This window comes from Chrysemys picta, chromosome 2 (genome assembly GCF_011386835.1).
Source record: "Chrysemys picta bellii isolate R12L10 chromosome 2, ASM1138683v2, whole genome shotgun sequence".
Classification (NCBI taxonomy): domain Eukaryota; kingdom Metazoa; phylum Chordata; order Testudines; family Emydidae; genus Chrysemys; species Chrysemys picta.
Genome location: NC_088792.1, coordinates 179,650,467 through 179,673,582, shown reverse-complemented (window position 1 = coordinate 179,673,582; position 23,116 = coordinate 179,650,467). Strand labels below are relative to the sequence as shown.

At 47.1% G+C, this 23,116-nt stretch overlaps 2 protein-coding genes and 1 long non-coding RNA gene across 6 annotated transcripts in view; 2 read left to right on the top strand and 1 right to left on the bottom strand.

The window, feature by feature from the left end:
- The window catches only part of LOC101951390 (Gfo/Idh/MocA-like oxidoreductase domain containing 1), a 344,332-nt gene that overhangs the window by 162,008 nt on the left and 159,208 nt on the right, over window positions 1-23,116 (top strand). The window lies entirely within an intron of this gene.
- On the bottom strand, window positions 45-23,110 carry LOC135981649 (uncharacterized). Its single transcript, XR_010598768.1, has 3 exons — window positions 20,825-23,110; window positions 7,793-20,584; window positions 45-2,933 (listed from the first exon to the last, which is right to left on the bottom strand). It is a non-coding gene; the product is annotated as an uncharacterized LOC135981649 (long non-coding RNA).
- Window positions 2,930-5,476, top strand: LOC135981648 (uncharacterized). The gene is made up of 2 exons (XM_065585026.1): window positions 2,930-3,912; window positions 4,907-5,476. Exons 1-2 carry the CDS (start codon window positions 3,336-3,338, stop codon window positions 5,380-5,382), a joined length of 1,053 nt encoding a protein of 350 aa, XP_065441098.1. The 5' UTR covers window positions 2,930-3,335; the 3' UTR covers window positions 5,383-5,476.

The following is a 23,116-nucleotide window of genomic DNA, read 5'->3' as shown; positions in this document are numbered from 1 at the left end:
AGTGATCGAGTCTAATTCTCATGCTTATAGAATTTGTGATGAGCCAGGAAATGCACTTTCGGGCCCCTTTGTACAATTTTTCCTTATCAGATTTCAGTCTGGTTCTTTGCCATCAGTGAGACCAAAAGAGCTCCCTCTAGTGTCTAATTCAGCACCTGGGATATTCTGCCTATTTCTATTATCTCACCAAGGAGCCTGCACTCATCACAGTGCTGAGCACTTATAGCATTCCAGGTGTCTGTCTGGTGTAAAATATACCTTAATGTCCCATTTCCCCCCCTATACAAATGCTGTGTATGCAACTTAAGACTTACACCAAAAAGGTCCCCTCTACCAACATATGGCATGTGCACCAAGGATTCCCTCTGGAAGAGCCCACTGCCCATTGCCTCCATGCGCTGCCCCCGCCCCAAGCACCGGCTCCGCAGCTCCCATTGGCCACAATCCACAGCCAATGGGAGCTGCAGGGGCGGTGCCTGCGGGCACAGGTAGTGTGCGAAGCACCTGTCTGCGCCTATGCCTAGGAGCTGGAGGGACATACCAGCCACTTCCCGGGAGCTGCCTGAGGTAAGCGCCACCTGGAGTCTGCACCCCAAACCCTCTCCTGCACTCCAACCCCCTGCCCCAGCCCTGAATCCCCTCCCACACCCTCATCCCTGGCCCCACCCCAGAGCCCTCACCTCCAGCTGGAGCGCTCATCCCCCCCCGCACCCCAGCCCTCTGCTCCAGCCCAGAGCTCCCTCCTGCACCCTGAACCCCTCATTTCTGGCCTGACCCCAGAACCCACACCCCCAGCTGGAGTCCTCATCCCCTCCCACACCTCAAACCCCTACCCCAGCCCAGTGAAAATGAGTCCGTGAGTGAGGGTGGGGAAGAGTGAGCAACGGAGGGAGGGGGGGATGGAGGGAGTGGGGGTGGGGCCTCAGAAGAGTCAGGGCAGGGGTGGGGCAAGGGTGTTCAGTTTTGTGCAATTAGAAAGTTGGCAACCCTACCTAGTACCAATTTATAGATCTACTGGTAAACATTAAAAACAAATCTCCCTTTCTCTCACTCCTTCCCCCATCTGTTTAGACTGTAAGGTCTTTGGCACAGGGACTTACTGTGTTTGTACAGTGCCTAGAAAAATGGAGCCTCCATTTCTGTTAGGGCCTCTAGACTCTGCTGTAATACAGTAATAATAAATAACATGCTAGCAGAACATTATTTGGCATCAGAGTGTGAGTTTCTTAGACATACACCAAGCATATTTATAAAGAGATCAAAACCCATATACCATTTTTTTCGGTATGTCTACACAAAAGAGAAAAATAATTGTTATTTTCAATTACAAACTAGACTAAAAGAACACCAAACATAGAGGTTACAGTCGCTTTGTAATTCTTTGGATTACAACCGCTTTGTAATTCTCCCTAGCTGGGAATTCTTCTGACACGGGGGAGTCCACAAGTGACATAGAGCTGTTTAATTAGCTCCTATGCCACCCACACTGTGGCCCCTGCCTTAGCAGGCTTGGAGTTGTGACTGAAGTGCTACAGCACTCTGGCTATTCTCAACTGGCATACTGGCCCCTGCAGGATACACACAACCAACATATTTTAAAAGAGTCCTGAGGCTGCTCTAAATTATGCTAGCGCCGGGACTGGTTTAGAACCACCTTCAGGGAGAGGGAGCCTCAAGTCACTCCTTTGTGGGCTCCCCGCTCCTTCAACTGTGCCCATAGATGCCAGGGCCGGCTCCAGGGTTTTGGCCGCCCCAAGCAGCCAAAACAAAACAAAACAAAACAAAAAAGCCGCGATCGCGATCTGCGGCGGCAATTCGATGGGAGGTCCTTCACTCCCAGGCGGAGTGAGGGACCATCCGCCGAATTGCCGCCGAATACCTGGACCTGCCACCCCTCTCCGGAGCGGCCGCCCCAAGCACCTGCTTGAGAAGCTGGTGCCTGGAGCCGGCCCTGATAGATGCAGCTGAAATATAGGCCTGTGACTGAAATTACTCAGATTCATTCTCTTGTAAGATATACATTGAGCAATGGACTAACAAGCCCAAACCACATGGAGCTTCATTCACCATGGTGAGGAGAACAAAAGGAAACAACAATGGTTTAGTTCACACCCCTACATGGAAATATCCAGATGGGGCCAGGAAACTCATTGATGTTCACCTCACAGAGAATCCTCAGAAATCTTCCCTGGGAGTCCAGCACCCAAACACTGCAGATCCCCCAAGATCCACAGAGATCTCAGGGATCTGCTGGGGGTTATGAGGTGTTTGTGCTTCAGTACCAGCTATGGGCCCCAGGCAACCTGGCAGTTGCACTGCCACAGACTCAAGTCTTAAGTGTCCCGTGGGGTTAGTAGATGCGGGTGCCAGTGTGCTTCCCTCACCAAACCCATCCCATTTATCCCACCACAAGCCTCCTCACTCCTTATCTGGGGCCTTGGAAACAGCTAGTCCCCACCTTTTATGCAGGGAGGGGGAATTCCACTCCTGGGTCCTACAGGTGCAATCTGGCCTAGCGTTATTTTCAATTACAAATTGTAACTGGATTATACAACAGTAGTCTACAAAGTGCATGGTGATTAAAATGGTCTGCTTCAGTCTCTTCTCCAGAGGAAACCACAGCTTTCTCATCTTCAATACATTTCACAGCAGCCTCATGAGAAATGAACACAAAAATACACCCTCAGTGAGGAAATGCCCCCATGTTGGTGTCGGAGAATAACAGAGTTCTCACTTTTTGTTTGGGTACAGCAAATCACATACTTTATTTTCTCTCTATCAATTGCATAGAGGGAGAGAGCCAAACAGGTCTCTCAACAAGTAAACAATTACAGCAAGCATTTATACCTTTTGTTACAGACAATAATGAGCAACAGCTGCATTTTGTTTATACATAGGTCATTCTGATATCTTGTTTTGCTCACTAATGTAGACTCTTAGGCCTGGTCTACACTAGGCGTTTATGTCGAAGTTAGCGCCGTTAAATCGAATTAACCCTGCACCCGTCCACACTGCGATGCTATTTAGTTCGACATAGAGGTCTCTTTAATTCGACTTCTGTACTCCTCCCCGACGAGGGGAGTAGCGCTAAATTCGACATGGCCATGTCGAATTAGGCTAGGTGTGGATGGAAATCGACGCTAATAGCTCCGGGAGCTATCCCACAGTGCACCACTCTGTTGACGCTCTGGACAGCAGTGCGAGCTCGGATGCTCTGACCAGCCACACAGGAAAAGCCCCGGGAAAATTTGAATTTGAATTCCTTTTCCTGTCTGGCCAGTTTGAATCTCATTTCCTGTCTGGACATCGTGGCGAGCACAGCAGCACTGGCAACGATGCAGAGCTCTCCAGCAGTGATGGCCGTGCAGTCTGGGAATAGAAAGAGAGCCCCAGCATGGACTGATCGTGAAGTCTTGGATCTCATCGCTGTGTGGGGCGATGAGTCCGTGCTTTCCGAGCTGCGATCCAAAAGAAGGAATGCAAAGATCTACGAGAAGATCTCTAAAGACATGGCAGAGAGAGGATACAGCCGGGATGCAACGCAGTGCCGCGTGAAAATCAAGGAGCTGAGACAAGGCTACCAGAAGACCAAAGAGGCAAACGGACGCTCCGGATCCCATCCCCAGACATCCCGTTTCTACGAGGCACTGCATTCCATCCTCGGTGCTGCCGCCACCACTACCCCACCAGTGACCGTGGACTCTGAGGATGGGATACTGTCCACGGCCGGTTCCTCAGACATGTTAGGGGACGGGGAAGATGAGGAAGGAGATGAGGAGGGCGAGGCAGTTGGCAGCTCTCACAACGCTGATTTCCCCGACAGCCAGGATCTCTTCATCACCCTTACAGAGATCCCCTACGAAGCGTCCCCAGCCATTACCCCGGACACAGAATCTGGTGAAGGATCAGCCAGTAAGTGTTGTAAACATCTAAACATTTATTTTTAACAAAACAGGAATATTAACAATTAAAAGAATGGGTTGTTCATGATTAGTGTGCCCTAGGCGCTTAACGGTTTAGTAAGGGGCAGTGCAAGTTTTGAAAAGAAATCTAGCAATGTCCGGTTTTCAGTGATTGTCCTGCACAAGCCGCTCTACTGTGTATTCCCTGCTACTGCAGCTACAGTAAAATGCGGTCTATATGTGCGGGGATAGAGCAGTAATCCTCCTGGGACATCTCGATGAAGCTCTCCTGGAGGTAACTTGAAAGCCGTTGCATGAGGTTCTTGGGGAGAGCGGCCTTATTGGGTCCTCCGAAGTACGACACGTTGCCGCGCCACGAGATTATCAGGTACTCGGGGATCATTGCTCTGCACAGCAGGGCGGCATACGGCCCTGGTCTTTGGAGGCTTTCCCGGAGCATTCTCTCTTTGTCGCTCTCGGAGATCCTCATCAGGGTGATGTCGGCCATGGTGACCTGCTTTTAATTAGGTAGGGGAATGTTAGTGTTGGGACTGCTTTCCCGTTCCTTTACAGAACTGTCACCGCTGGTTTGCAGCCACGCGGTGGAGGCGGGAGAGGGGCAGCCGAAAGGGATCATTCCCGGGGACAGCCGCGAGGGGGTGGGACAGGGGCAGAGTTCCCGCTTGCCGGATTGCTGGCAGCAGGGACTGACATTGATTTAAATGTGAAATGAGGCCAGTGGTAATATAAAAGTTTTAAACTGCCACAAGTGTACGGCTTACCATGTCTGCCTGCAACAGAAATTCCGTTGTGCTGCCTCGCTTCTCAAATGTGCTGTTCAAGACCCCAGGCACAGAATGCGAAGGCCGAGAATTCGACCTTGTGCTGAGTGCGCATGTGAAAGGTGCTGTGCATGGTCTTGTTCACAGAGAAAGACTATGTTCTTTGTTCACAACTACATTTATCTTTCAGAGGAATTCACTCCCTTTTTCCCATTTCCACAGCCCCGTCTGCGACTGTCTCACAACCTAGCCTGGAATCACACTCCCAGAGGCTAGCGCGGATTAGGCGTAGGAAGAAGAGGACACGGGAGGACATGTTCTCTGAGCTTATGGCCTCTTCCCAAGCCCAGGCAGCACAGCAGACCCAGTGGCGGGAGAACTTGACCCGAATGCACCAAGCCAACATGGATCGGGAGGAGAGGTGGCGGCAGGAAGACCAGCAGGCGACTCAAACGCTGCTTGGACTACTGAGGGAGCAAACGGACACGCTCCGGCGCCTTGTGGATGTTCTGCAGGAACGGAGGCAGGAGGACAGAGCCCCGCTGCAGTCCATCTCTAACCGCCCTCCCCCGCCACCAAGTCCCATACCCACCTCACCCAAAGTGCAAAGAAGGAGAGGCGGCAGAGTCCCTGCTAACTCTCACTCCACCCCTGCAGAGAGCTCTAGTAGCAGAAGGCTCTCATTTCCCAAAATTTGAAAAGTTCTTTCCTTCCCGCCTGACACAAGCCCACGTCCAAGTTTCACCTCCCAATGCCATGTGTAGTTGATAATAAAAAATTCGTTTCTGTTAACTACTGTTTCAATCATGTTCTTTTGGAGGAGGAGGGGAAAGGGGGTTGGAAATTGGACAGGACAGTCTCCTTTGGCAGGGTACATAGTCGGGGGCAGGCACAGCAGCAGGGCACATACACAGTGCAGTGATGCAGTGACTAGTTGCCCCGGTTAGTCTGGGAGGTTGTTTTGATGTAATGTTGGGGGGGGTGGGTTGCTCTGTGACTTTGTGGCGGGGGAGGGCAGTTACAGATCTTAAGCGCCGGTCCTTAGACAGGATCACAGAGCCACACAGCATGGGATCTGTAACCGTCCTCCCCCTGCCACAAAGTCAAATAGACCTCCCATACACACAGTCCCGATCAGGAGGGGTGACAGGCTCCGTTGAAACAAGCATCCCACCGCAGCGGAGCCTGTCAATCCTTGAGTTTAGAAGCTGCATTCGCATCACAACACTAGACCCGCCCCGCACCACAGTCTGCGTCCCAGTTTTAAAAAATTCCCGCTAAAACAGTATTAAAGAAAACGGTGTGCTTTAACAAAGTAGAACTATTTTTATTTCGACACGTGTGTTGGAGGGGGGGTGAAGGGGGTATGTAACTGGATAGGATAGTCAACATTACCTGGGTAAAGAAACGGGGGCAGGTTTAGCTTCTCAGTACACAAACTATAAAATCACAGGTTACCCTGCTCACTCAGGAACTTTGCTTTCAAAGCCTCCCGGATGCACAGCGCTTCCCGCTGGTCTCTTCTAATCGCCCGGCTGTCTGGCTGTGAGTAATCACCAGCCAGGCTATTTTCCTCAACCTCCCACCCCGCCATAAAGGTCTCCCCCTTGCTCTCACAGAGATTGTGGAGCACACAGCAAGCTGCTATAACAATGGGGATATTGGTTTCGCTAAGATCACAGCGAGTCAGTAAGCTTCTCCATCTCCCCTTGAGACGGCCAAAAGCACACTCCACCACCATTCTGCACTTGCTCAGCCGGTAGTTGAAGAGTTCTTTTTCAGTGTCCAGGGCGCCAGTATAGGGCTTCATGAGCCAGGGCATTAGCGGGTAGGCTGGGTCCCCGAGGATGACTATAGGCATCTCCACATCCCCAACAGTTATTTTGTGGTCCGGGAAGTAAATACCTTGTTGCAGCCGTCTAAACAGACCAGAGTTCCTGAAAACACGAGCGTCATGAACCTTGCCCGGCCATCCCACGTAGATGTTGGTAAAACGTCCCCTGTGGTCCACCAGTGCTTGCAGCACCATGGAAAAGTATCCCTTTCGGTTAATGTACTGGGTGGCCTGGTGGTCCGGTGCCAGGATAGGGATGTGAGTTCCATCTATGGCCCCACCGCAGTTTGGGAATCCCATCGCTGCGAAGCCATCTATGATCGCCTCCACGTTTCCCAGGGTCACTACCTTTGGCAGCAGTACATCAACGATTGCCTTCGCTACTTGCATCACAACAACCCCCACGGTAGATTTGCCCACCCCAAACTGGTTCGCGACTGACCGGTAGCTGTCTGGCGTTGCAAGCTTCCACAGGGCTATGGCCACTCGCTTCTGTACACTCAGTGCAGCTCGCAACCGGGTGTCACTGCGCTTCAGGGCAGGGGACAGCAACTCACAAAGTTCCAGGAAAGTTCCCTTCCGCATGCGAAAGTTTCGCAGCCACTGGGATTCATCCCAGACCTGCAGCACTATGCGGTCCCACCACTCAGTGCTTGTCTCCCGTGCCCAGAATCGCCGTTCCACGGCATCAACATGACCCATTGCCACTGTGATGTCCTCGGCGCTGGGTCGCCTGCTTTCTGACAGGTCTGTGCTACTCTCAGACTTCAGGACATCACCGCGGTGCCGTAGCCTCCTTGCCTGACTTTTCTGCATCTGCCTCAGGGAAACCTTTATGATAAGCTGCGAGACGTTGAGAGCGGCCACAACTGCAGCGATGGTCGCAGCGGGCTCCATGCTCGGAGTACAGTGGCGTCCGCGCTGTCAATGACTGGAAAAGCGCGCGAACTGTTTTCCCGCCGGCGCTTTCAGGGAGGGAGGGCGGGAGTGATGGACGGATGACGACAGTTTCCCAAAAGCACCCTCGACTCATTTTGTTACCCAGAAGGCATTGCCGGCTACACCCAGAATTCCAATGGGCAGAGGGGACTGCGGGAACTGTGGGATAGCTGACCACAGTGCACCGCTTCGAATGTCGACGCTATCACCGTTAGTGTGGACGCACAAAGTCGAATTACTGTCCTTAGTGTGGACACACACGTTCGACTTTGCAATATCGATTACAAAAATTCGATGCAAGTAAAATCGAACTACTCTCGTAGTGTAGACAAGGCCTTAGTCTACATTCCATATTATCTACACATTATCTACACAAGGTCGCAACAACTTCTCACACAGTTCTTTCCCACTCGCCTCACACATTCCTTGCTTCTACAAATCTCGCGTTATTAGGGTTACAGTTAGCCTAACTCTTGCTAACAAACTGTCATGCATTGCATCACCTTCCTGTCAGTTCTTTCTCTGCTTCCACATTGGAGATGTCTTAGCATCAGCAGGAAGCCAGGGCGTGTGTGCATTTCTAGCAATCTCCAATCCCTAAAAAACTCCCTCTTCTCTGTAGCTCTTTCTATTTAAAGGGGAAAGGCACAGTCTAAATCACTAGGTAGGAAAAGGAGATAAAGGGACAGAGTTTCAGTTGGTGTAAATCAGTATAGCTCAGTAGTGGTAGTTGAATTCAGCCCTATGCCCTCCACCTAGGATTAACTAGCCACACTGAGCTAAAACTACCTGTGCCTTGTCCCCGCTAGGGTTTTACATCAAGACAGCTGGCTATCTCACTATAATAAAAACTCTCTTTTTACAATGAAGACATAGTCTAATAGTTCCACAGTCAGGCTCTTAAGCCTGTACTAAACAAACAGCTCATTTACGAACAGCTCTTTTGGGAAAGGAAAAAGTCAGCCATGAGGCAAGGAATGACTCCTGTAAAAGAGCTACCTTGAAACAGACCTGCAGGTTTCTTTGTCTCACAAGGTAAAAGTTGAATTCTCAAAGCAGGAGACTGGAAACCCAGGGGAGAACACACTTGTCATGCTTGCTTTCTTCTGGCAATTTCTGTTGCTCTAGTTCTTAATTCCTCCCCACACCATTCAGAAGTGGAGCAGCTCAGTAGCCAGTTGGATTCACTCTATCTCTGGAATGGACTGCACCAGAATTTCAGTGTCCACCTCCAGATCAGAGAGATGTTTGATAAAGAGCCAGAGAACAGCGAACACTCCTGAGGTAAAGAGTGACTTATGGAGAGCTTTTTCACCATGTCGTCATCTTGGATTTTAAAACAAGAAGCAATGAAAGCTTTGAATGAGGTCACTTGAAATGGCCCCGCTAAATAACAAACAATTAATCCGAAGAAGTGAGGTTTTTACTCACGAAAGCTTATGCCCCAATAAATCTGTTAGTCTTTAAGGTGCCACCAGACTCCTTGTTGTTTTTGTAGATACAGACTAACACGACTACCCCCTGATACTAAACAATTAATGCTAGTCTGACCTCTCTCCTGCTCCTCTCTCCAAACTCTCCTTCCTGTACACTCTAGTATGGATGTGCTAATCTTGTGGTGAGGGAAAGGGAGAGATTAGTATTAATTAGGTCTTGTTTAACAAGGCTGTTTAAATAGCTAACCCTTTCCTTTCCTAGCTTGGTTCTTACCCTGAGTATTGTGTCTTGGATGGGTGTATGACTGACCTTTCCTTTTCATAACTTGCCCCTTTCAGGGTAGGGAGGAGGGGTTAGCACATTTTAAAGGTTTTTTTTTATCGGATCTATAACTCCAACCTTCCCATTATGCTGAGAAGAGAGTGATGGCTGTGTAGGGAAGACCCAACATAGTATATGTGCCTTGAGTTTCAGATCTAATGCAGATTTATGATTAATGCTCTTGCCCTGCAGGAAGCCCAGTAGGACATATTCTATAAATCAAATACATTGAATAAAATCCATGGCTCCTGTCCCTATTTTCCTTTAACCCATCTCTCTCTCTCTCTCTCTCTTTCCCCCCTCTGTAAAAAAGTTAACAGTCTAATGTTTAACGTTCTAAGCAATATAGGAATAACTGCCTGTCACTGCCACCTCTGCACAACTGCTCCGTGGGCTGTTTGGAGGAGCTGCTGTTCAGCATTTGGTTGATCAGAGACTGTGCAAGAGGGCAGGAAAATAGTAATGGGTGGCAGCAGCCACTAACAAAGAAGAAATATATGAGCAAAGAGGGAGCAGTGTGGATGTCCTTGCACATGTGTGTACAGATGCCTGTCAGAGTGCACAAGCATGTGCGTGCGTTGCGTGTGTGAGCATCATGAAACAACATTGTGATAAAATTCCCACTGTCGTAAGCAGAAAAGCACTAAACATGCTGGACCAGATTCTCTGCTGCATCTAGCTAACACTGGACATAGCAGAGTGGGGCAGGGGCGTGGCAGGGAGCCAGTTTCTGCACCCTCATTCTGCCCTGGCCCTGGCCCTGGAGCAATTTTGCATAGCTTGCTATATACCATGACACCTGGCAATGGTCACGTAGGTACCATGTGCTAGATGGGGCTTGCCAGAGTGCTTAGTGCTCCAACCACTCACTCTGCCTGTGCCTCCCACACACACACCTCCACATCCTCAATACACACTGGGCCAGAGGGGGATAGTTGTGGGAGCTGGCTCCACGCCTGTCAGGGACTTTCCTTTGCTGGAAGTATTCCCAGCTGGGGACTTAGGGGAGGTTTCTGCTCCCTCTCTGCCACCTGAGAATCTGGACCACTATGTACCTCCTCTATCTAACTATTTATTATTTTATGCTACTCAAAAATGTGGTAGGTGTTTCCAGAAGACATAGTCTCTGCCCTGCCCTGAAGAACTTACAATTTGAGGCATTGGTCCTGCAAGCTGGGGACCAACTGGCTAAGTAGCAGTTCTGCAGAAAAAGACCTGGGGATTACAGTGGACAAGAAGCCGGATATGAGTCAGCAGTGTGCCCTTGTTGCCAAGAAGGCCAATGGCATATTGGGCTGTATTAGTAGGAGCATTGCCAGCAGATCGAGGGAAGTGATTATTCCCCTCTATTCGGCACTGGTGAGGCCACACCTGGAGTATTGTGTCCAGTTTTGGTCCCCCCACTACAGAAGGGATGTAGATAAATTGGAGAGAGTCCAGTGAAAATGGCAACGAAAATGATTAGGGGGCTGGGGCACATGACTTACGAGGAGAGGCTGAGGGAATTGGGGTTATTTAGTCTACAGAAGAGAAGAGTCAGGGGGGATTTGATAGCAGCCTTCAACTACCTGAAGGGGGATTCCAAAGAGGATGGAGCTAGGCTGTTCTCAGTGGTGGCAGATGATAGAACAAGAAGCAATGGTCTCAAGTTGCAGTGCGGGAGGTCTAGGTTGGATATTAGGAAACACTATTTCACTAGGAGAGTGGTGAAGCACTGGAATGCGTTACCTAGGGAGGTGGTGGAATCTCCTTCCTTAGAGGTTTTTAAGGCCCGGCTTGACAAAGCCCTGGCTGGGATGATTTAGTTGGTGTTGGTCCTGCTTTGAGCAGGGGATTGGACTAGATGACCTCCTGAGGTCTCTTCCAACCCTGATATTCTATGATTCTATGATAAGCTGAACCATTTGGGCCAAACTCTGAAAACTATTGACTTCAATGGTGTTCACAGCCATGAACCAGCTTGCAGGATCAGGGCCTACATTGTAGATGTGACACAGCAAGCAAGGCTGACACGCAGCAAGGCTGGAGTGAGGTGAGGCAAGACGGAGGGTTAACGCAATACTGCAGGGTGGATAATCAGGACAATCATGTGCACATCATTGGCAACTCTGTTTAGTTACTTCTAGATCTAGACAGAAGTAGAGCTAGACATTAGTGACTATTATTGACTCATTTTTCATAGGAATCACATGTTTTCAGGAGGGAGATGAGTGAAGAGAAAGGTAGAGTTTTGGCAAACCAGCACAGGCAGGGCAGTGTGAAAAAGGCAATCAGACACTTATGGGAGAAACAGATGAACAAGGCAGTGTCATTGGCAGAGCTAATGGGGTAGAAGTTGATGCAATGGGAGATCCGGCAACAAATCTTCTGCTGGTTTAAACTATTAATACACCAGCCATGACAATTTACACCAGCTGAAGATCTGCCTGCAGATTGGGTAGATGGGAAGGAAGCAAGTGATGTAGGGTCTATAAGGCAAGAACATTAAGTTAAATGTGATGGGAGGATCAGGAGAGACAGTAAATGATGGGGATGTTGTGATCAGATTGATAGGCCAGGACAATAATTTTAGCAGCAGGTTTGTGGATAGGAGCAAAATTAGTAGGGGAGGTTTATGTTACTATTCTTCATTCATCACGATGGGGTCTGAGCTCTTACTCCCAGTATAAAAATCTTCTGTTTATGGAGAATAGGGCCAAGGAAAGAAAACAAAAAGACCATATGGACTAATCTCACTCTTTCCTTGACAATTTTGTGGATTATCTTCCCAATCCAAACTAATTAAATATAAAAATGTGGGTATGATTATTATTAAGGGGTATTGCAGTAGCAACTAGAGACCCCCGTCAGGGACCTTGTCCCCATTGTACTGACTAGCAAATACTATAGGCTGTGAATCCAACTAGTGTGATGACTTCTAAGCCACTTGTAATCCATCTGCAGTACATGTCACGTGGCAGTTTCTTTATATAAGGTAAGGATGGAGGAGGGGGAGTCAGCAAAAAAAAAATTTCACTTTAGAATTTAGAAGCATTCACTTTCTTCCCACTGCTCTTCATCTATCTCCTCTCTTCTCTGGGTGTAATTTTCTTCTCTGCTAGATGTGGTGCTGAATGTTAATGAAACAATACTTGGTTCATGCCCAAAGGAAGCTGTTCATATTTACTGGGGAGGATGTGAAGGGGACTGATAATTTTGGCAGATCCAATATCCCTAACTAACTAAGGGATGTTTTTATGTTACTTGCAGCAGATAGCTGATTCCAGCCATTGCCTAGTATTATCTGATAATGTCCTTGCTTAAAGAACAAAGATATCCTGCATCCTCTCCCTGTTTATACACTGAACAGGTGACTAGACTATGCTGTTCATATGGTTTCAATAGGGTACCCAGTATTTTTAATTCCCTTCTGCTAATGGTACAGCAGAATCTAATTCAACTTGCCAGTTGCCTACATATCAGTATTATCTCCAGGTATTAGTAGGATTAGATGCTTAACTACCATGATGTTGCTCACATGAGCAAAGCTAAACTGATTTTCAAATATAAAATCAGGAAGGAATTTTCTGCAGGGCATATGGGAAAGAATGTCAGGGTTTCTACTGCATTTTCTTTATTAATATAATTATTATTAGCCTTCCTCTGCAGCTCTGAGCAGGGGATTGTTCACTAGGATCGAGGGGTGGAAGCATTTCCCACATGATCAATTTCCTGCCTTTACAAGGGGAGGGGTATTAAAGGAATTCTCTTCACTCTGTTGTCTTTGATAATAAATATTTTGCTTTCTCCTATTATAAACATAGCTGCAGTTCTAGTGCCCTCTGTTGTCCCACTTAATCAAAAATATGAGCAAGTCAGCTGCAAAGAAAATGCACTGCATATATAGAAGAGTTCTGTGAAACCCCTAAAACAAGTGTTGCTGCAACTTGCCCAAACTTTCAACAAACCCTCGCCATTTCTGAAGGGCAGAACACTACACGTAAAAACATAGTTCAAGTTTAATAGAAAGCCTGTATGAATTATTCTGTGTTCGTGTATTATCTTCATAATCCCAGGAAGCAAGGTGAGGAGGTACATGGAGCAGTAGGTTACATGGCTTGACAAAGCCCTGGCTGGGATGATTTAGTTGGTGTTGGTCCTGCTTTGAGCAGGGGGCTGGACTAGCTGACCTCCTGAGGTCTCTTCCAACCTAATCTTCTACGATTCTATGAGCTTTTCATCTATTCCCCTCTTTGACCATCATTGGAAACCTTTACTTAATACACAAAGGCCTGATCTTCACACACATCTTGCACTGGTATAACTATTTCAGTTAGTGGCAAGGTTTTTAGCAATATAAGGTTTCAGAGTAGCAGCCCTGTTACACTGTATCCGCAAAAAGAACAGGAGTACTTGTGGCACCTTAGAGACTAACAAATTTGTTTGAGCATAAGCTTTGATGGGCTACAGCCCACTTCTTCAGATGCATAGAATGGAACATATATTGAGGATATATATATATATATATATATATATATATATATATATATATACACATACAGAGAGCATGAAAAGGTGGTTATTCAGAGGGTTTAAGGCCAGAAGGGTCTGCTAGATCATCTAATCTCACCTCATGTATATTCCAGGCCATTAAATTTCCCCCAGCTACCCCGGTTTAAAGCCCACTAAATTGTGTTTGACTACAGCATAATTTATGTACATGTCACAAGTCTTACTCCATCTCCCGGGCAGCATGGCTCTCATGGTGGAACTACCAGCGTGGACACAGTTATACCGGTATAAAGGTGCTTTATAATACTTATTCCCCTTCCCATACAGATGTAGCTATACAGGAACAAGTACCTTTATAGCAGTGTAAGTGTGCCCACACTTGGGGCAGAGGGTTGTACTGCTTTAGCTATACTAGTTAAGGCCATGCACCTTTTTTGTGTAGACAATCCCTGAGTCTGAGTATTAAAAATGACCTGCAATGATTTTTTTTAAACATGGGCATGTGTCTTTCTGTGCTTCTTTATAAAGGGACCTGGAGGGTTGGTTATTGCTGCTTTATCTCTTAGAAATATCATGAATATAAAGGCTTCCTTTTTCCAAAATGTTAATTAGATATTGGAGTTAAGCGGGTGCTAACAGAAATATATAACCATCTGACTAAAACTCCTTTCCCTTTCTAGTGCATAGCTTTCAGTCTCAGGGCTCTTGTGATGTCATCATTTCACTAGTGCTCCATTTATCATAGACTCTTCCAGCCTAGAAAGGACCTGAATTTCTAATGTAAAAGACAGACAGACAAAAAAAAAGCTCAGTCCTTCTTTATACGTCCTAAAGAAGCCAAAAAAATCACAAGCCCAATATTTTTGTTGTTTTGCAGGTCAACTTTAAAGTAAAGAACTAGCACTGTACCTTTATTTGATATCTCCCTCCTGGGTGTTTGCATAGAACTGACTAAATATTCAAGTCTGATTGCAATGGAAACGACGTTGACAGTCTCACTCTAGTTCCCACAACGCACCTTGAAGCTTGTGGGACTAAGCAGCAGCTGGGAAAGTACACTGAGTTGCCTCTTCTACAGAGAGGTCCTTTACTGTCACAACTACTCCCAGGCTCCCTGTTTGGGCAGCATGGCTGTCATGGTGCATATGTAAATGCAACCTCACTTCTAGCACATTGCTCCCTAGCCAAAGATCTCCCATCACCACAAGGACCCTCAGCGAAGGCAGGGGGGAATGATGCCACAGATGATGCCTGATACCCATCTTCCACCAGGAGACACAGGATGAGATCCATTGATGGAAAGGACTATCCATATGCTGATCCCAGGGGGTATGATCAGGTCCAGGTTGTAACATCTTTTCTTCTCTTTAAAAATAAAATTGTAAGAAGCATTTGCACTTATACAGCACTTTGCAGGAGAGGACCTCATAGTGCTTTACAAAAATTAATGAAATAAGCCTCCTGGAGCTCCTGCGAGGTAGATAGAATAAGCTTCCCACATTTACGGATGGGGGATTAGAGGTACAGAAAGGTTATGTGACTTGCCCAAGGCCACACAGCAGATCAGTGCCAGAGCTGGGAATAGAACCCTGAGCTCCTTGCTCTCCCCTATGGTGCAATCATTAAAATATACTGACATCTCCAAAATACAGCCACAGTTGTGATATACCACATTACTCTCTGTCAGGTGATCTAGCGGTGACACTGATTCCACCAAATATACATTTGTCCTGCTGTGATTCTTCCATTAGATTAATACTCTACCAAATTAAAAATAAAAACTATATTGACTATTAGAAGGAAAAAAGTAGCAGATGGAGGCCCTAGCTCCTGAGATTGAGGCTCAGATGGGCTAGGTACTGTACAAGCACACAGTAAGGGTCAGTCACTGCCCTAGGAGCTTACACTCCAAATAGACATGCTAGACAAAGGAAATGGACAAAGGGCATGTGTGTGTCCCAAGCATGGTCGGTGTTGGGACAGTGACCTGCGCCACACCTGAACCTGGCTGGTTCCAGAGGCAGCACGGAAGCTCAAAGTCAGGTAGTCTTTCTACTGGCCTGTGACATGGGAGTTTTTGGTAGTGGCAGAGACCCTCTCCCATTCGGTCTACCACAGTGGGCTGCTGTTTTATCTGCTGGATGGAGAATGTGCAGCACTGTCCAGATAGGATTTCTGCTACGCAGTCAGTGGCAGGGTGTCTTTCACCTACTCCTGAACAGTGGCAAGTGTGGCATTTGCTGGCCCTTAGTGATGAGTTTGTTGGCTGTTTCTGTTGCCAGATGTTAGGTGAAGGAATATTGGGCAGGACTGGAAACAAGGCAAGTTTTGTTATGGGAGGAAATATCTCCATTTTAACAGTTGGGAGCAGTTGCACAGAGAGAATAAGTGACATGCCGAAGATCACACAGGACATCCGGCAGAGCTGGGAATTTGGCACCAAAACACAAGGACATTTGATCTACTCCATTGTGGCACATTTGAAAAGCAGGAGGGGTGGAATTGTCACCACCTCCCACGTCCCTTTATGCCTGTTCTTAAATTGGCATTTTACATTTTATTTTTTTAGTGGGTGGCACAGGGGCTGGCCCTTGCAGAGGAGTCAGGGACCAGCCTACCTCAGACAGTCTCCTCTAAGGGAGCACAAGACAACTCAGACACACCTGGATCCTGGAAGTAATTAAATCCTGAGGTGGCTGGTTGGCAGTTAATTAGTCTGATAAAGGATTACCAGTGCTCAGCTGAGGTGGTTCCTAGAAGAAGCTCTTGAGGGAAGGAGCTTATCAAAGGAAGGGGCCTGTAGTGTGCTCTGAGCCCTCCCCCCCCCCCCCCCCCCATATAAAAACTCCACAGCCTGGCTGTGCCACAACAACTGTTTTTCTGCATGTAAAAACCAGGGCCACTGTTAGGGGGTAGCAAGCAGGGCAATTGCCTGCGGCCCCATGCCACAGGGGGCCCTGTTAAGCTAAATTGCTCAGGCTCAGGTTTCAGCCCCACAGGGCTCGGGCTTTGGCTTTCTGTCCTGAGCCCCAGCGAATCTAAAACCGGCCCTGCTTGGTGGACCCCTCGTTGAGAACCGCTGCTCTGAGTGACAGGGAACTCCCAAACAGTGGCAGGAAGCCTTGCCTGTCAGAAACTAGATGTTGCCCCATAGAAGAGCAGCAGCTGACAGATCTCTGCCCAACCCTAGCTCCAAGGAAGGATTTTTTAATGGTAAGAGACCCCACTCCAGGGAAAGGACCTGAGCTGAGAGAATCTTGCTGAAGAAGGAGTGGTGGACCCAGATGAGAATGGATAAAGTGAGATTGACTCCATCTCCCAGCTAAGGTGCTATTGTGAAGGCTTGCTTTTCATTGGGCCTTTAGTTAATAAGATAAATCCTTCGGAAGGGGTATTGTTCCTTATGTAAAACATCTTAATTTATTGATGACATTGGGGGAAACTGAGGAAGCAAGCACCTATAGCATCACACGTGGCCGGAAGGGAGTGCTATAGGACAGATGCACCATATGATGGGGAATGTTAAAGAACAAAGACTTTCCATCTTATGTAATAACTGCCTGGAGGGTCTCTGGCCCTTCTTTTCACAGAGATTAAAATGTTCAACCAGAGAGCACAGCTGGCAAGCTAGGAAGTTTAGCACCATAACATGATACTGTTTAATACCTCAGGCCATATTTCTGAGCAGGTATTGATCCTCCATTGGAGATGCCAGGGTGCTGTCAGCTCACAGCACAATAAATGACAGAACTAGGACATGGCAAATGGCACTTTTAAAGGCTCCATCAGAATGATAACTTGGTGGATGCTTTGCATTCAAAACAGGGCATCATGTGCTATGTTCTTAGAGCAAGGGGTAATGCAGGGCAGATCCTTGGTAATATCTTGGAAACCATTTCTCTTTTAACCAGTTTTTCCCCCAACTAACTAAGCTTTTCTCCTCCTCAGCAGTTTGCTTTCAAAGCTCAGTTCTCTGCTCATGTTATTTGTGCTAACAGTGAAATGGGTTTTGGTAACTTGAGATGTAATCTTTTAATTTATTGGAATTCAGGGAAAACATCAGCTGCTGCACGTAGTGGTGCTGCTGAGTCAGTAGTAGCCCTCTTCTTCCCAAATCAGTGCCGTCTTTGTACCTCACTATGGTAGCAGTGGTCATTGCTGCTAGAGGCACTATCTTTGGGATAAAACCTAAGGTTCTGAATACTAATGCTTATTAAAGATCTCCCTCCCATGCCCTCCCCCATCACTTTCTCCCCCAGAGTAATAGGTTTTAATCCCGGAATCATGGCCAGATTCTAACTTGTTAGACCCTGGTGACCTAAATCCACCTTCAGTACAGCATGCTTAGTTTTTTTGCTTAAAACCACTGCACATTGTTGCCATGTATCATTAAACAGGAGCTCAGTTCCACCCAAGAAGTGGCTGCACTTTGTTACTGGGTGAAGGGATACTGGTACTTGTAAAACACTTTAGGATATTTCAGGTCAACATTATAGTAATTATAATGATATTTAAGATGTTAAACAGTAGGACTGTACTAGATCAACCCTATCTTCCACAGTTGTACTATAGTTTAAGCCACAGACTGCACACAAAGCAGAGGTATGTTAATGATTACAAAATAAAGTCACACTTGTGTCCATTAACTGAAGAGATGCTATAAATGCTCAAGCATTGTTAGAAACTAAAGGGTGAGTAGGGAAGACCCAGGGCCGGTGCAAGGATATTTTGCACCCTAGGTGAAACTTTCCACCTTGTGCCCCACCCCTCCGATGTCCAGCCCCCACCTTCCTACGGCCAAATTCCCCCCAGGGGCCCAGATGTTCACAAAGTGCAGGGGCTATGGGGGGCTGCAAAGAGGGGGGTTGTATGGGGGCTCTTCCAGGGGGTGAAGGTGGCAGAGAGGGGGGTGCATGGGTTTGTTGCAGGGGGTGGAGGTGGCCAAGAGGTGGAGGGGGCGTAGTGGCAGGGAAGAGATTGCACAGAGGCAAAAGGGGCTCGTTGCAGGGGGTGCAGTGGCAAGTAGGGAGTGGCATAAGGGAGAAGTGGGCAGGAGGGTGTGTGTCTGTGCCCGGGGTTGTTGCAGGGGGGTGAAGGTGGCAGGGAGGGGTTTGCACAAGGGAGGAGTGGGCAGAAGGGAGATGGCAGGTGGGGGTGGTGGTCCCGAGGTTGATGCAGGAGTGAAGGTGACCGTAGCTGGCTGGGGGTGGGTGTTGCTGGGTGGAGGTTGCCCAGAGGCAAAAGTGGCAGGACAGGGTGGGTTGTTGGGGCGGGGGGTGCACAGGGGAGAAGGTAGCTGGTCGGCTGGTGTTGGAGGGGGTGGCGCTGGCTGGGGGAGGGGTGCCCAGGTTGCTCCCACATACACCATTCCCCAGGCCAGGGACTGGACCTGCCCACCCCCCGGCACTCCGCAGGCCCGTGCGGCTCCCTGCGGCCCGGCTAGGTATCTTGCAGGCAGAGTAGACACCCAGCTTCTCCGCCTGAAGAGCAGAGTGCAGCTGCGCCTTCTTCCCCGCGCCGTGGGCCGAGCTGGGCTCTCCGCCACCCCTGGGCTCTCAGCGGCAGCATAGGCAGCCAGCCACCCCCCTGCGCCCAAGCCTGCTGCTGCCGCCGCTGAGAACCCTGGGGATGGCAGGGAGCCCGACTCGGCCCGCGGCGCAGGGAAGAAGGCGCAACTGCTAGCGCTAGACCCTCCCCTTCTCCGCTCCACCACAGCTGCTCCCCCGGGGGGAGGGACTGGCCACGCCACAGTCAGCCCCTTGGGAGGCAGGGAGCAGCGGCAGCCTTGTGCTCCGCTGTTTTAAAAAAAAAAAAATGTTTGGGGCATCGCTTTTTGGCGCCCCCAACCACTTGGCGCCTTAGGCAGCTGCCTAGTCCGCCTAGTGGTTGCGCCGGCCCTGGGAAGACCAGAACTACAGAACTTATTTTATATTCAGAATAGAATATGCAAGGGATGTGTATTTTAGGCAGACATCAACTGTTCAAATACTCTTGCATAAATCTTGCTGAAATTATCCACAATAGAGGTTTCTTCTTTAAAGAGTCTTTAATGCAGTATTAACACAATGTACATACTTAATTCTGTCTTCTTCCCCTCCATTTAAGAGTTATCTTTCTTTACATGATCAAAGACTGCATATGGAGAACAGTACACTGAAAAGATTTCCTTAAGAAAAGAAAAGGTAAGCCACAGGAAGGGCACAAACTAGCCCCAACCCAGACTTGCCCAATAAAGGAAATAGTTTTGCAATATACGTTCTCAGTTTTTATTAGTATAAAAATCAATCTCCTTTAAATGACATTTTGCTCAACATAATTTTGCAATAAAATATTCAGCTGGTGTTAGACACATTCTTACAGCCAAACTGCAGTCAGGTAAAGCATTCTGATAGTTTGCATGCAGAGTAACCATATATATTTATATTGTATTTGACCAAGTACTCCTGTTGGCCCAGAGTGGGAATTTTCTTTATCATGACGTTAGGCGCCAGTTCCCTCTCTCCCTCGTATGTTGTCTATATATATATTTTTTTTGGACTGCTCAAAATGGGAGTGGTTAATGAAAGATGTATTAGGAGAAATTTAAATTAACACTAACCCAACTTCTCAGGACAAAGTAGGGATAAATATTGACTGCTGAAACAATGACATTTTGTATACTTAACACCCATCCATCCCATCAATTTCCCCCCAATCTTAGAAAAAAAAAAAAAAAGAAAAAAAATTATTTGATGTAAGAACAGTTGTGTACTCTCTGTACATTCAGGCAGCTGAATTTTCAGGCTTCCTATTGACACATTAAGTCACATGACGTTCACCATTATGGGTCATGGGGCTTTTCAATCATCTTCAATCCAAGTCTCCCAACCATTAGCAGACTGTTTAAAGGAAAACATTGTAAGTTCACTGAATTTAAAAAAGTGCAGAGCAAACTTCCAAATACTTCCCCAAGAAACATAAGCAAGTAGAAAACTGAAATGATCTGGTTTTAAAAAGATACATGGACTCTTATTTAAATATTTTATAATCTTAGAATACAGTAATTTAACCCCAATGTAATTAAATAGGAGTGACTTGAGCATATGGAGTAAGATTAGAAACAGCATGTGGTGTAGTACCTGGCACCAGCAATTAGACCTGCAGGCATGACTTTTCCAGAGTTGTAAAATCTCATTCCCATAACTCCAGTCAGTGTTCCAGATGCAACTAAATGAAAGATCAGATGACCAGTCAGAACTATTTCAGAGGTATGTGCGCAAGAGAGACATGCTAACTCAGAGCGAGCAAAAAAGGAGTAATAAGTAAGATCAAATAGATTGTGAAAAATTATTAATTTCATATTAAAAAAAAAATCAAGAAAACTCTAAAAAAAATTTTTTTTAAACCCACATTGTTCTGTAAGGAGTAATACTTTAAACTCAGGTTTTACACACTGCACATGCTGTATATGCCTAAAGTCCCCTTGGTAAAGATGTATCTTTGATCAGAAATAAGTTATTCTAACCACAAATCAGGTATTGACTCCCTCCGAGTCTTTGGGCAAATCACTAAACTTGTGCACCTGTTTACCCAATTCTCGTGCGTGCGTGTGTGAGAGAGAGTGAAATATATTTCCTCATCTATTGCTCAGAGATGTTCTGAGGATTAGTTAATTTGTGTTTGAAGATGAAGCATGCTAAATATACCTTTAGTATTGTTAACCTATTTCAGGAACCTGCACTATCTTCCATTAGCTGAGCTAAGAGTGAGCATTATCCATCTTGATCAATTACTCCTGGCACAGTATCCATCCAAGTTCATAAGGCTGCTAAAACTGAAAGGCCAAACCATGGAATACTACACCCCTCCAATTAAAGAGATGAGTTATTAGAAAAATGTGCGGCACTCATTCCTCAGCACAGAAGACATATGGAGGATGAAATCCTTAGCCCCATCATGGAGTACCAAGCCCACAGCAACAACTGCAAAACATAAAAGTGAGCAGAATGGCAGACATCTGTCACCACCTCCCTATATGGGGGTTTGATTAGCAGATCCATCTGTGCACAGATCCACTTCTCAACACTCTACAAATAATTCTAATGGGCCTATTTACTCAAGTTAGGGTTTGCAGGATGGATCCCTAGTTTGTATGTAACTATAGTCTAAGATACTGATCAGAATTAGTATTTAACCTTGTTGCCTTTCACAAATATTTTATTAAAACTGCCTTAAGTCCTAATGGATTGATCATCATAAATGTAATCAAACAAAAATTATATTTAGTGGCAGTTAAGACACCTCCACTCAAAACCTTACAAACATGGATATATGTGAAGGGGAAAAACTTTGTTTTTATATCAGGGTGGGCAAACTACAGCCCACAGCCAGCCCATCAGACCTTTCAATCCGGCCCTCGAGCTCCCACTGGGGAGTGGGGTTGGGGGCTTGCCCTGCTCCAGTGCTCCAGCCAGAGAGTGGGGTCGGGGCTTGCCCCACTCCGCGCCTGCCATGGCTCCGTGCGGCTCCCAGAAGCAGCAGCAGCATGTCCCTCCTCCAGCTCCTATGCGTAGGAGTAGCCAGGGGGCTCTGCATGCTGCCCCCACCCCAAGCGCCAGCCTATTGTGCTCCCTCCTCCCAGCCAGTATAAAGCACATGGCTCAATGTGAGACACCAGCACATGTGACAACCATCAATTTGGCCAAGCCCCAGGACTGAACCAATGGCCTTTAGAGCTAAAAGCATGCATTTTTACAGCTTGTTCTGAAGAGGTATGCCCTCAAGTTGAGAGTTGTCACAGAGGGACATCCTCTGTGGATCAGACACAGAGGGTTACGCTTAACACTCCCTACCTCCATTGGGTTACACAAACAAAACGTGTGACACGTGGCTGCAATACAAAACATGTATTTTGATGATTCACACTAGATTACAGATTGTAATTTTTAACCAAAAAACCCTGACCAAAAGTAGTTTTTTCACTATGCGAATTGCATGCAACCATACACCCCCCACCTTCCAGCAGCAGCAGAGTTTGAACTCTTCGACCTTCAGGTCCCTTAACTTAGGCTCTTATTATTTGAGCTACAGGAGCACTTCCTTTCTAGACCAGCCACTGGAGGAGGACTTGACACACACTTCCAAGCGAATTCAGTGTTCTACTGCTGACTAGTAAACAGAACCCCTGGCTCTGGGAAAAGAATGTGGTTTACAGCTGTTAAGGACAAGATAACCCAAAACAGTTTTAGTCTCTCTGAAAGACAGTGGGTGCAGTGGAGATTAGGGTTTGTCATCTTAGACCTGGGGTCTGGACCTGCAGTGAACTTGCATAAATTATTAACTTATTTTAAAAAGAAAAGGGGCTGGGGGGAAAAAAGGTGGTGTCAACAGCTCCTTCTTAACTGTCTTCTAGGTAGGGGTTCATGGCTGTA

Coding starts and splice junctions, on each gene's coding strand:
- LOC135981648 (XM_065585026.1), top strand. CDS start 3,336: ATGCAGAGCTCTCCAGCAGTGATGGCCGTGCAGTCTGGGAATAGAAAG. Junction 3,913..4,906: donor ATCTGGTGAAGGATCAGCCA/GTAAGTGTTGTA, acceptor CCATTTCCACAG/CCCCGTCTGCGACTGTCTCA.